Raw genomic sequence first — 14,454 nt, 5'->3', positions numbered from 1 at the left:
CTAGATATCATCCAATATCTAGATTGGATTGTGTATAAGGGTTCTTCAGAGAAACGTAACCAACAGGATATATATAGATATATTAGAGGAGATTATTATAGGAATTAGCTCAGTTGGAATTAGGTAGAACTTCCATGATCTTCCTGCTGTCTGCAAGCTGGAGAACCAGGAAAGCTGGTGGTGTAATTCAGAGTCTGAAGGCCTGAGAATCGAGGGGCCACTGGTGTAAGTCTGGTCTAGGTTTGAATCCGAAGGCCCAAGAGCCAGGAGCTCCGATAGAAGGCAGGTGGGCAGCAGAAGATGGATGTCTTAGCTCAAACAGAAAGAGCGAATTTGCCCTTCCTCTGCCTTTTTGTTCTGTTAAGGCCCTCAACAGATTGGATGATGCCTGCTCACATTGGTGAAGATCTTCTTTATTCAGTCTGCTGATTGAAATGCTAATCTCTTGAGGAGACATCCTCACAGACATACCCAGAACTAATGCTTCACTAGTGAATTGTGCATCCCTTAGCCTAGTCAAGTTGACATAGAAAATTAACCATCACAGATTGCCTTGAACCCCTAATTCCGTGACCTTAAGCCTAGCTAAGATTTCCTATGTCAAAGGATTTACATTGTCAAAACACCCCTCGTTCTCCCAAGTCAACTGGAGTACAAAACTTGGACACTTCTCCTGTTTCCATAGGACAACCACTCCATGTATGCCATGATTTCTGGAAGAAAACTTGGAGGGTCTTAGGTAAGGGTCACATTCCACTTGTGTGGCCTTCACCACGTAGCTGCTAATTCCTTCCATCCTTCCATCATTCCTCCCTTGTCATTCTTTCTCCAGATAAATGAATCTTCCCCATCTCTCACCCTGTGGGTCTCACCTCTACTCCAAGGATTTATCAAGATATTTTTCTAAAGAAATATGAGCTCTCTCAAATGAATTTCTGATGAGTAAAATTATTTGCAAATTGAATTTTAGAAGAAAGAAATAACACTAGCAACTTTTAATTTTGACAAATCTACTAATCTGTCATGGCATAATTGTGCCCCAGGGAACACAGTTTGGGAGCTGCAATATTTGTCTTTGTTCAAAGTTCTAATAATCTTGGGGCAATGTCTTAAAAATGCCACTCTGGAAGAAAACCGGTGTATAATTTGGCAAGTCTACTCTGTTGTTTCCTTTTTTTGTTTTTTTATTTTTATATAATTTCGAACTTACAGAAGAGTTGCAAGACTGTATAAGACACTTCTGTGTACCCTTCACCCAGATTCTCTAGTTGTTTATGTTTTGCCCCATTTGCTTTATCATTTTCTTTTTCTATATATATTGCATATAAGTAATAATGCATATTATTTTTTTCTCAACCATCTAAGTTGGAGACGTTTTCACTAAAGATTTCAGAGTATGTTTTCTAACAAGAATATTCTTTTACGCTATTGTAACACATTTATCAAAATCAGGAAATTTTATGATACAATACTATTATCTAACAATGCATAGTCAGGTTTTGTCAATCGTCCCATAAATGTCCTTTATAGTTATTTTTTCCCTCTGATCAAGGATCTAACCCAGGATTACATATTGTACATACCTGTCATGTCTCTTTAGTCTCCTTTAAATCCAGAATAGTTTGTTAGTGTTTATTTTTCTTGACATATATTTTGGAAGAATACAGCCCAGTTATTTAGTAGACTGTCTTTCCTGAATAGATTCAAGTTAGGCACTTTGGGCAGGAATACCACAGGTGTTGATGTTGAGACCTTGTTTGGTTTTCCAAACAACAGTCAATTCTTTCCTCTTACACCAGCTGGGGGTCCTACAATCCAGTTCAGTTCTGACTGTAACTACCTGGAATCAGCGCAGACCCCACGGGCTAAGGACTCAGTCCCACAAGATTGCCCCCACTTCAGACACCAGCCACAAATGGAGTCCCCAGGCTACCTGCACTTATGCCCAGCTGATTGAAAATTCAGGCGTTCCCCCCTCAAGTTCAGTTATTTGCTAGAATCACTCACAGAATTCAAGAGAGTGCTATATTTACAATTACAGTTTTATTATAAAGGAAACACTTTGGGAACAGCCAAATGGAAGAGATGCATAGGGTGAGGAATGGGATGTGGGGGACACAGAACTTACATGCCCTTTGTGGGGGGGCGTCATCCCAGCACATAGATATCTTCACCAACCTGGTCGCCAGTGCCCACTTCCCTCTCTGGAGGTCGGGGGTGGGTCTGAGAGTTCTAACCCTCCAGTCAATTGGTTGGTTTTTCTGGCAGCCAGCCCCCATCTTGAAGCTATCTGGGGCTCAATTACCCATGAATCATCTCATTCGCATGAACTAAGTTGTGCTTGAAAGGGGCTTGTTAGGAATATCAAAATATTCTCCTATCAACTCAGGAAATTTTAAGGGTTTTAGAAGCTCTGTGCCAGGAACCAGGGATAAAGACCAAATATATTTTTTATCATACCACAGACCTCCTCAGTGTATGTTATCAGGAAGCATGTGATATTAGTTTATCCCAGTACTGATGGTGTTAAATTTGATAACTTGGTTACAGTGGTGTCCACCGGGTTTCTCCACTATAAGGGTACAATTTCTCATTGTAAATAATAAGTAGCCAGCCCTGGTGGTCTAGTGGTTAAAATTTAGCATTCTCACCGCTGTAGCCCAGGTTCGTTTCCTGGTCAGGGAACCATACCACCCGTCTGTCGATCGTCATACTGTGGCGGCTGCGTGTTGCTGGGATGCTGAAAGCTATGCCACTGGTATTTCAAATACCAGCAGTCACCCATGGTGGACAGGTTTCACTGGAGCTTCCAGACTAACACAGACTAGGAAGAAGGACCTGGCCATCCATTTCCACAAAAATGGCCACGAAAACCCTGTGAATAGCAGTGCAGCATTGTTTGATACAGTGCTGGTAGGTGAGAGGATGGAGCAAAAAGACCCAGCAGGGTTCCGCTCTGCTGTACACAGGGTGACTAGGAGTTGGAGAGACTTGCTGGCACTAAAAACAACAAATTAGAAGTATCTTATGGGGAGATACTTTGATATTATGTAAATATCCTATCCCTCATCAACCTACATTTACCAGTTTTGGCATCCAGTGATTTTCTAACGCCATCATACCTTCTATATTTATTAGTTGGCATTCTAATGTGAGGAAGAGTTTTGTCTTTTTTATTCATTCATTCATTCATGTATATCACTGAGGACTCATGGATTTTCATTTTGTTTATGAGTTATGATCTGTTATTATCTTTATTTATTTGGCTTCTGAAATTATATCAGATTTGCAGACTCCCATGTATTTTTGATATGCCCCCATCACTACAATTTTCTTGCTTTCCGGTAGGGCTGAAAGTTCTTACTGGCTTAACAAGATGTTCCAGGCTATCTTAGACTTTCCCTGCCCTAGCCCTAGAATGTTTCCTTTTTCCAAGGAGCCTTGCTTCCAAGGAAAGGATGGTATTTAGAAACCAAGGTCTGGCCACTAGGTGAGCTCATTGCTTCTGATATGTGCTCATTGCTAATATGTTAGCAGACAGAGCTAGGAAAAAAATAAACAAATATACACACATACTATATTTTATTTATTTCTGTACCTATCTACTTATTATATTAAAAACAATGAATTCTTACTGATACCTCCAATTTCAATCCACATCTCAAGGTACATTTTTTTTTTCTGCTTCTTTTCTCTGTTAGGTGTTCCCTTCTCCAAAAGTGAAGAACCAGGCTTCCTTACTCTTTAAGCATATGCTCAAGCCAAGTTCTAACCTCTTCACTCCATTCTGCAGGTTCCAGTATCTTTCCCTATAGGCTGAAGAACTTCCATTAGCACTTTGTGTAGTGTGGGTCTGATGCTGACAAATTCTCTCATTTTTAGTTTATCTGAAAATGCCTTTATTTTGCTTGTATTCTTAAAAGATATTAGTTAATAGTAGTTTCTTTCAACACTTTAAAAGAGTTTTCCCACATTTTTCCTGTCTTCATTTTTCTCATGAGAAGTCAGCTATACTTTGTGTTTGCACCTCCTGTGGTGCTGTATTTCATTTTCACACCATGTGTATAAGTTTAAGGTTTTCAACAACTTTGAGAAATTTTTGGTTTAATTTTAAATATTTTATTTTTAATTGTATTTATTTAAATAAAATATTTAATTTTAAATATTTTCTGCTCCATTCTCTTTCTTCTTTTCGGGACTTCAATTACGTATATGTTAGATCACTTGATATTGTCCCAGAAAACACTGAGGCTCTGTTAACTTTTTATAGGTTTTTTCTTTTTCCCCTCTGAGTTCTTCTGATTAGATACTTTCTGTTGATCTATGGTCAGGTTCACAGACCCTTCAATGGACTTTTCATTTTAGACATTATACTTTTCAATTCTAGAATTTCCATGTGGCTTTATTTTTCTTTATAGTTTTTTCTTTCTTTGCTGAGATTCCTTATCAGTTCATTATTACCATATTTTCTTCTAAGTCCTTAAATACATTTATAGTAGCTGCTTTAAAATCTTTGTCTGTTAATTCCAACATCTGAATCATCTTGGGGTCCATTTTTATTGACTAGTTTTTCTCTTCATTATGGGTTGCAATTTCCTGTTTCTTCATGTGTCTTGATTTTTGATTTCATACTGGACATTGTGGATGTTTCATTGCAGGGCTTTTGGATCATTTCGTCTTCCTTTAAAATAAGGCTGACATTTGTTCTTGCAGTTGAGAGATCTTTGGTCTTGTTGGCCTTGGTATTATTATTTGTTAGGGTGGATGTATTTTACTTTTGAATTTAATCTTAGGGAGTGCCCCCTGAATCTAGGATATGGTTCTGTGTCTCAACTGAATGCCTGAGGTGCTTAGTAAGATCTCTCCTCTGGCTAGACTGGAAGTCCAGTGTCTCTAAACATTTCCCAAACTGGTGTCCCCGTTCTGATTTCAGACTTCAACAGGTCATTTTTGCAAGGGCAGAGTCTTGCTCTGTACGTGTCTGAAGTGAGTAGCTGCTCAGTCTTCTGCCACTCCTCCTTTAAACCCCTTTCCCCAACCCCCCAAGACAGCCTCTCTTATCAGGTACTTTGCCTTTCAAATTCCAGCCCCTTTAGAAGTCTCGAATTTCTTTCACTTCCATTTGGAACTGTTGTTCCACTTGGATGCTGCCTGCATTCTCCCCAGCACGAAAATGCCTCCAGGAAGAAAGCTGGAGTGTTGCATGGCAATCGTGCATTTCCGCTCTCCACTGTCTTGTAAAGCAGTAGGGCAAGTCTGGTACCAGTTGCTTTATCATGGCAAGTGGAGATCCAAGGCCTGTGTTTTTTTTACACTGACATGTTCTCATAAACAATAAAAGGAATAATCACAATAACAGTAGTGCTCCATTTTTTTTAAGGTGTTTCTTGGACCTAATGGGGTTAGAACTTCTCTCTGCGTATTGCCTCTGCAGTGAGTGCATTGTTAAAGGAAAATATTTTGAGATGCCAAAATTCACCTAAAGTGAATTTGAAGCATATGTTACTCCCGCCTCCTTCAATGAAGAGTGCAATCCAGGCTGCTGTTGATATTAAACTTCTACTATGCACAAAAATGTTGTGATAGTCCTGCTAATTTCAGTCTGTCAAACTCTATTGCTGTGATTAGATAGTTGGGTTTAATCGTCTTCATAAATTGGTCTTGTAATTCAAATATTCATTAACAAAATAATTGCTGAAGGTGCATTTTTATTCATATTTTGATTATTAGCTTGTAGAATAATTTACTGTATAAGTTAATAAATTTCTACTTCTTTAATTCATCAATATCAGAATTGCTTTTGATACTTTGCATACTAAAGGATGTTATTTAGGAACTATTTCTTAGAAACATTCAGCCCAGGTTTTCTCTGTGTCTCAATATAACTTGGAGTATGTTTGCAGAAAAAGCAAAAATGCGGTAGCGTTTATTTATAATATAAAATATTTAAACTGATTTTCCACCATTTTATAATTTTTCTTTTGCAGTTGTCCTTAATGTCGGGTTTGGCCCTCTCAGGGGAAAATTGGCCTCATTTCTGACCCCAATTGATGGAATCTAGTATAGTCATTTACTTCATTCACAGCTTTGGCTTTGCATGACTTTAGACTAATTTAAAAAAAAAATAGAAATGACCTTCAAAGATGAGGATTTTCCAGTGTAGTGATTCCATATTCTCTGAAGGGAATTCCTACAGCAGAGTTTTGAGAGCAGTGATGCTGTCATTAGGTTAAACATGTAACTTCCCAAGGCTGTTGCTTTGAAGGAACAACACTCATTCAAATGTTTATGTTCTGGTTTGTTTTTTCCATTCTAATCTTTCCTCATATAGTGGTTATCTGTCCATTTCCTTTAGTATGTTTTCCCCCTACCTACAAGATTTAATTTAAACTATAATAAACTAAAAATGATCACAGTTGATAACTATGATATCACTTGTTGATGAATTCTTTCATTTATTTACCAAATGCTGTTGAGTTCCTGTGCTAACATTGGGAATACAGTGATGAGCCCAAAAAAAGCCCCTCACAGAGTTTACAGCCTAAGTAACTTCAGTCTTCCCAATCTGGAGTTTAAGAGAAAATAGCCTGTACCTTTCTTTAGCTCACATTTAGAATTTTTACACGTGTCAGAGTCCTTTGCAATTACTGGATGTGCATGATATACTTTATAAAAGGGGAAAGAGATTCAAAAGATTGAGTTGTTTACAGTCTGATTGAGGCCATGCAGCTTTTTTACATATACAAAAAGAAAAAAGAAAAAAGATATAAATTCTTGTGAACACCTGAGATAGAACAGAATACTGAGGAATTATATAAATGACCATTACAAGGGAGTAAAGTCAATACTGGAAGTTTGTTTTGGAGGTGGTTCGTTTTATAGGAAAAGTTTCAGAGCAGAGATGCTTTCCTGTTGGATGGCACGGAAGAATCAGGTAGCGAGATGGGAACAGGCAAATTGTGTTACGGGGAGGAGAGTTGCCAGTCTTCCTGAATCTAAGTAAGGCTATCCAAATTGGTTAATATTTTGAATTTCCTTAATTTCTTTGAGTTTATTTCTTTGTTTATATTTCCTTTATATGTTTGAGTCTGTATTTTTTTTGGTTCTCATAAACACTAGCTGCTAAAAAACACTTAAATTTATCTTTGTCAAAGATGATACGTACTTACATTCAGCAGTGCCTTTTACAATGATAAAATTGTCATTCAGAGCAACAAGGTAAGTCAAAGGTTAGATTTCTCTAATCTTATAAATGGGAAAAATCAAATCAATCTTTGAACAGGTCAGTCATTAAATTGAATTTCTTTTTCCCTACTAGGATCCTCGATTCAATGCAGAAGTGGACCAAATTACAGGCTACAAGACACAAAGTATTCTTTGTATGCCAATAAAGAATCATAGGGAAGAGGTAAGCCAATTTTCCATTTTATAAAAGGTTATTTGGAAACATTTCTCTTTTTGAAAAAATTTTTTACTTTACTTTGCACATTTATGAAATAATCCCATAGTGATTAAGTTAACTATGAAGTGCTTAAATGTTCTGCTCGATATTTTTTATTTGGACCTTAGTTACAGGGTTCAGTCCTGAAGGAGACTTTACTTTGACTCAGGAATAAACTTCAGACATTTTGCTTCCTTCCTGTCCTTCTCCCCCAGGACCTTATTCTATCCTAAGATATATAATTGTGGCTGCAGTTGGAATCAATTTATTTCATATTATAAGTGTCTGAATAATGCTCATTTCATAAATGGTTATCTAATTGCAATGGTCATAAGCCGATTCTTTTTGGATCCAAAATTAAGTTTTGAAAAAATGGAAATTGTAGCTAATTCCAAGTAAATTTCATTGTGAAGTTATAACAAGCAAAGGAAAATAGGTTGGTTTATATTTCACCTAACTAGAAGGTTTGGAGTCTGTTAGCACTGATTTCCTCTTCATTTATACTTATTTTAAAAAAATGGTTAATAAATTACCAATTAAACTGAATTTTTCAATTGAGTGTTCTCAACCCTGGCTGCACATTACAATTGACTGAAGAACTTCTAAAATATTACCAATTAAATCATAATCTCTAAGGGCAACGTCTGGATACTGATATATTTTTAAAGCTCCCCAAGTAAACTGTAGCAAGGGTTGAAAATCACTACTCTAAGTGAAAACAAATAGATTGAAAGAGCCCATATTGGTGTTTCTTTACCTTGGCTGCACAGTAGAATCACATGGGAAGTAGTCTGAAATTCTAATGCCCAGGCTTCACCTTAAATCAGAGTCTCTGGGGTTGGGACCCAGGCGTGAGTATTTTAAAGCTCATGGTGATCACAGTGCAGCTAAGGGTGAGAACCCCTGCCAAGAAGACTAGAAACACTTTGATGCTTCTACTTGATTTACATTCGGATTCTGACATCTTTCCTTTCTCTCCTCCATCTGGTCTGTTACCAAGTCCCATTGATTTTTTTCCATTAGAGTGTTTCTCATTTCAGTTTCTTTCTTTTCATTCCTGCCGCCTGCACCAGAATTCAGATCTTGAAGCAATGCCTGAACTTTTAAAATATTCTTGTAAGGGGTTTCTATACTTGCAGTCAGTTCCCCTTCAATCCACCCTGCATATGCCCTGGGAATTTTCCTAAAACACAGCTTTCTAAATCAGTGCTCCTAAAATATTAATGTGTATGTGAATCACATAGGGATTTTGTTAAAATGCAGATTCTGAATTCAGTAGGTCTAGGTGGGACATGAGATTCTTTTCTAACAAGCACGAGGTTGATGCTGATACCCTGGGTCAATCACAATTTGATTAACAGGATCGAGAATCAGTCACTTCTGAGTATCTAAAATAAGTTCTCAGTGCCTTAGAGTTGCCACAAGGTTTAAGAGGATAGTTACTAAAAATTCCTGCACCTAAAACATGAATATCAGATTAATTATTAAGTTAATTAAGGCAATGTATGGACTAATGATGATAGTGCTATTAATTGGGTTGCCAGATATAGGAAATAAAAAATACATCCCATGTAACATTTAGGACCTAGTTATACTAAAAAATTATTTGTTGTTCATCTGAAATTAAGTTTGCTTAGAGGTCTTCTATTTTATCAGGCAGCCCTAGTTGTAAACCAAGGACTATGATTCTGTGCTCTTAAGAAGACAATGTTCAGCTTTTAGTTAGTATATATGCTTTAAAATCATGGCCCAAAACACAACTTTGTACTGGCCAAGAGACTCAGTTTGAATCCTACTCTGATTAAAGTCCTTCTAAATAGTGTGAACAGTCTCAACCTATGTCATTGTGTGTAGCTGGACCCTCTGCTGGCTACATGCCTTGTCCCCTCACTAGAGCTGTCATGCAGGGGGGCTGGAAACCTTTCACACAGCTGTAGGGCTGACTGCATATTTTGTGGGGCCCATTGAAAAATGAACATTCAGAACCCCTTATGCAGGAAGCAGGGGGAAATACGCAGTTAAAGGTACCAAAATAGGAAGCATTTTCCTTTAAAATATCTTATTACTTATAAAACATAACAGGACTGAAAAAGACATGAATAACATAAATTTACACATTACAAGGCAATCTTATCAGTCTTAGTTTATATAACATATACAGTACATGACACTTTCTCAATATTATGTTTAAACAGATCATAAGATTTTTTGTCTCACTTATGCAAATTCGTTTATGTCATGAAAATATATAAAGTTAGTAACTTTTATTTTAAATTGATACAGTTGAAAGCGGTGTCTGTTATTTTTGGCAGATGCAAGATTGCAGAACACGTTTACTTATGCTGAGGAGAAGAGTCTGTGTTGGGGTAAACACTCGTGGAGCCGTGAAGAGTGTTTTATAGGCTATGACAACATTGGAGAGATTTCTGATAAATTATTTCAAAATACAAATTTTATTACACCTAGAGCTGATGATCCTTGTGGAAAAATTTTTCTAAGAAGATTTAACCCTTCAAACAAATCAATTTCATGCCATCTGAATTTAATTTTAAATGTAAATTTATACTTTGGCATTTCAATGTTTCCTCTGACATTTCCCATAACTTATGGAGGGTGTATAAATAGCTGAAAGTGTGCTCTGCATTTGCATATAATTCAAAATGCCTTTTTATTCATCTACCATTGTGTCTTTGGTTACATGGAATATTAATTTTCTACTTGTGTTTCTTATTAACACGTGGTTCTTCTGAAGGTTCATGTGAAAAAAGTGTTTTCTGCTGACTGCAATGATCTTTTAATTTTCTTTACTATTTCTGTTTGTGGATATTTACTTTGCAACATTGCAGCAGTTGTGAAACCAGAGATATTAAATCTTTTGAATAATTCTAACACTCTTCAATTCTCTCCGATATGATTTATTGCAATGCCCAGTATCCACTTTTATTTTGCAGGAATTTCTTGATTGAGTTTGCTGCCTGAGTACCGCAGTTCGTGTCCTTGCATTCAGGCTGGACAATTGTATTTGTGCAGATGCCACGGGGACAGGCTCCTGGGACAGACAGACCAGCCAGCCTGCAACCGCGGGTCCTGGCACACCCCCGTGCAGTGGCCCTCCTTTCTCCTAAGGCTGAACCTGCCGCCGCCTCTGCTACCACCACCACTTGGGGCCCTGCTGCCCCTGGAAACATCCCCATCAGCAGCCAATCTCCTGAACGGCAGGGTTCTGGAAACCTCCCAGGGGTTTCTGCCAGGGGATGCGTCGTCAGGGGCTGCACCTTTCATCCAGGAGAAGGAGAGCTGAAGTACAGCGCTCCGGAGTCTGAAAAAAGGGCTGGGGAGCAGATGAGAGACCCAGGGCACCCCGGCTGGTCTCTGGGGACTGGGGCACCAGCCCCTCCTATGGCATCTCCTTCAGGATCTGTGGGTCCCTGAGTTGTGGAAAGCCGCCCAGCCTTCTGAGCTGGGGGCCCGCAGGGTTAGCTCTGGTTGCTCTGGGCACTTGTGGGAGAGCAGGGTCAGAGCGGAGGGCAGCAGTTGGGGGCTGAATGATGGTGCCCACCACTGCACACCCCGCGGTGGGCGAGGCCGCCCCTGCCTCCCTCTCCAAGGAGCCGACCACGAAGTCCGGGAAGCAGAGAGGGGAGATGGGGAGGGAATGGCAGTGGGGTTGCAGGGCACGCTCGGGTCAGCGCTAACCGCTGGTGTAAAGGAACGAGTGGCCACTTCTGGCGGAACAACAGGCGGCGGTGGAAGGCAGCGCTCAGGACGTCAGCGGGCCTGCGGGGGACGCACTCACCGAGGACCAGCAGCACTTTCCGGCTAGGCGCCCGATGCGCACGGCAGAGCTCAGGGTCCGGCAGCGCCTCAAAGGCCTGCACCCGTGGCTCTGGCCCCGCCCGAGTACACGTGCGCGTCAGGCCCCGCCCCCAGGCGCCCTGGCCCCGCCCCTCGCTCAACCACTGCCCCTCGCTCAACCACTGCGCCTCCCGTGGACCCTGATGCGGTGATCTCAGGAGACCCCCAGCTGCTGCGGTTCCTGGTGAGTCCGCGGCGGCAGTGGGTGGCGTTGGGCCCATGGAAGGGTAGGCGAGCTCCCGGGAGAAAAGCGGGGCCGCGGGGGGAGGCCGATGCGGGGCCCGGCGCAGGGGCCGAGGATGCGGGCGCCTTCCACGTGGACCCCGCTCCCCACCCACTGCGTCCCAACCCAGGTTCCCGCCTCCCTCGACCTTGGTGGAGCCCGCAGGCCATAGACTCTTAGGCAGCGTGGTGTCCCACCCTTAGACCCCAGGTTTCGCCGTAAGTGGCTTCGGGGTGGGGGCCACGTTGTGCCCAGAGCAGCCTCGCAGGGGCAGGGATGAGGGGCAGTCTGGGGCCAACTCTGTGCAGGTGGTGCCAGGATCCTACGGATGCTGTGCACTCTGAGTTAATCAAGGGGCCTTGAACTTCCCAGAACCAACTAGAACCCCTGGGGTCCCCTAGGATGCCAATGCCACAGGTGGGGGCGGGGGTAAGGCAAGGCCTCAATGGAAGACACCCCTTCCAGCGCTGCAGTCCCCTTAGTGGGTGGAAGTCTCCATGGCTGGCCTTTGCAAAGCCTCGGGCCCTCAGGGCCTCCAGTCCTCCCACCCACACCAGCCAGAGGAGGGAGCCCCCTGGACGCTGCTTCTCTCTGCACTGTGCCTCCTTAAATTCCCTGGGGAGGAAATAAAAAGAAGCAAGTAGATTTTCCTTGGAGGAAAAACTGAGTGTTTAGGCTTCTTATTGAGAAACTGTTTACCAGCTAGGGTTTGGGCAAGTGGGGTTCTGGGATTTGGGGCAGGGGTGTGGGGACACTCCATCTTTGGTGGACGCCCCCTCTGCACAGGTTTCTGGCTTCCTGTCTCAGACCAGCAAGGGGGTGGGATGTAGGCCATCAGGCTCAGACCCCCTGGAGGGGAGACAGATTGTGCCTCTCCTGATGCGCTGGACCCCCGCCCTATTGCTGGGTCCTCTGAGGCCGGGACCCTGACTGCTGGTCTGTGTTGCCCCTGCTCCACCCCAGGCTGAGTGAGGCCAGGCCTTCAGGCTCCAGCATGGCCCTGCAAGACCACTGCTGCCCCCCTGCGGCCGTGCAGAGGAGGCTGCCCATCCTGCCCTGGCTGTTGGACTCTGAAGATGGACTTCATCACTGGACTTTCAGTGGGGCTCAAGGTCATTCCCCACACGCTGGCCTGTGCTGAGGTGGCCTGACTCCTGCCCCAGGTGAGATGTCTGCCCCTGCTGCTGGCCACATCCCCTCCCTGACCCCACACTTGGCCTCATCGCCTGCCCAGAAGCAGAGTAGAAATGCACAGTATCCCCTCCAGACAGCGGGGCACCCAGGGCTCCAGCCCCATGGGAACCAAGAAGCCTTGGTTTACAGTCTAGAGCATGTGACTGCCTTTGGGGAGACGCACGCTTTTATAACTTCTCTTGTCACACTTGTCACACACAGGTATCAGGGCAGTTCTGGGTTGTGTGATGGGGCCAGCAGGATGACTCACTGTAGCTTTAAGCATTATTTCTCAGGCTCACAGACTCACACAGAAACACGCAGGTCTTTGTGCTCCCGCAGGTGGCACCTGTGGCCCCACTTGGGTGCAGGTAGAAAAGAGGTCCCCTCATCACAGCAGGTCACACTCATGGATGATCGAGGGTGAGTGGTTACCCTGCCTGTGTGCGCTGGTATGCCCAAAGTACACAGTGGACACCGCAGACCCCTGTGCTCAGATGTCTACACCAGGGGCACCCTGGGTGTGCCGTGTGCCTCCTGGGTGCTCATCACTCTCTCCCCAACAGTGTGGCTTCTACTCTGCCTTCATGGGTGCTTCGTGTAGTTCTTCCTGGTCACCTTCTGGCATGTTACCCTGAGCCCGCCTGTGCTGTGCTGCTGGCTTTCCTGTGGGCTGCATGCAGTTAGCCATGGGGTCCCTGCGCTTGGGTAAGACTCTCAGGCCTTCATTCCATGGTGGGGGAGGTGTGGTTCTGCTCTTCCCAGAGTAGTGGGGCCCCTGCCTCCTGGGGATGGCCCTGCCCTCAGCATTTCCTTCTTTGCATTCCAAGGGCTACCCCTGTGTGTGTGTAGTAGGGGCGGGGGGACCCTCACCCCTCAGCCCTCCCCTATTCTGCTGAGAGGTCAGGACACTTGGAGAAGCTCCCAGAGCCTCAGACCCCAACCTCCCTTTCCTGCTCTCCAACCAGCCCAAACAGGGCATGTCATTCCAGTCCTCAGCCTCAGTCCCATCCACACTGCCTTTCCCAGCCATGTCCACCCATGTCCTCTGGGACCAGGCAGAGCTCTGACCAACACAGTATTCCTTCTTGGCTGCCAGGGTTCCTGCTGGACTTCGTCTCCTGTGCCATCATTAAAAGTTTCACCTCTACTGCTACCATCACCATGGACTTCGGGCAGATCCAGGTAGGCTCACTGTTGGCACTGGGGCACCTGCAGGGTAGCAGGACCAAGGCCAGGTCCTGATATGTGTGGGTCAGTCGACCCCTTGCTTTCCAGAGCTGGAAGCACATGGTGCTCGCGTGAGTCTCCATCAATGAAAATGACCCTCAGGGGGGATGTTGGGTGAGGGTCAGATTTTGCAACAGGTAATCTGGGGGAGTGGTGATGACAACCCCGCTCTTGGTGGAGATTTCCCACCAGTGTGCTTGGTTCCCGCACAGGGTGGTTTGTTCCGCTGCCTCTACTACCCACTCAGCCAGCAGCCTGCACAGCTCGTGATCATCCTGCCTAGATTTTGACAAGCGGATTATACCTCCATGCTCATTTAGCTAGATGATTTCATTTTTTTTCCAATTTCTGTCGACTGTCTTTCAAATGGCTTGCTTCTTTATGTTTCTGTTTAAACCTCCATGAGAAGCTCTAGATCAGTGGTCACTGGTTCCCCGAGGCCGTCATTGGTTCTCCTTTCCCTGGGTTTGATGATCCTGGGGGGCAGGAGCTGTCTTGCTCCCGACTGTGGCCCCCAGCTCTGTGCTTGGTA

General features: G+C 43.5%; 1 protein-coding gene across 1 annotated transcript in view; it reads left to right on the top strand.

The window, feature by feature from the left end:
- The window catches only part of LOC102148979 (cGMP-specific 3',5'-cyclic phosphodiesterase), a 37,917-nt gene that overhangs the window by 22,205 nt on the left and 1,258 nt on the right, over positions 1–14,454 (top strand). The window contains 6 exon segments of the mRNA XM_070238377.1: positions 7,319–7,408; positions 9,754–11,480; positions 12,483–12,682; positions 13,035–13,115; positions 13,259–13,400; positions 13,792–13,877. Of these exon segments, the coding sequence (XP_070094478.1) occupies positions 7,319–7,408; positions 9,754–9,843 (180 nt within the window). The 3' untranslated portion in view covers positions 9,844–11,480; positions 12,483–12,682; positions 13,035–13,115; positions 13,259–13,400; positions 13,792–13,877.

The sequence above is a fragment of the Equus caballus genome, chromosome 16 (genome assembly GCF_041296265.1).
Source record: "Equus caballus isolate H_3958 breed thoroughbred chromosome 16, TB-T2T, whole genome shotgun sequence".
In the NCBI taxonomy this organism is placed as follows: domain Eukaryota; kingdom Metazoa; phylum Chordata; class Mammalia; order Perissodactyla; family Equidae; genus Equus; species Equus caballus.
This window is presented reverse-complemented; position numbering and strand designations above follow the sequence as displayed.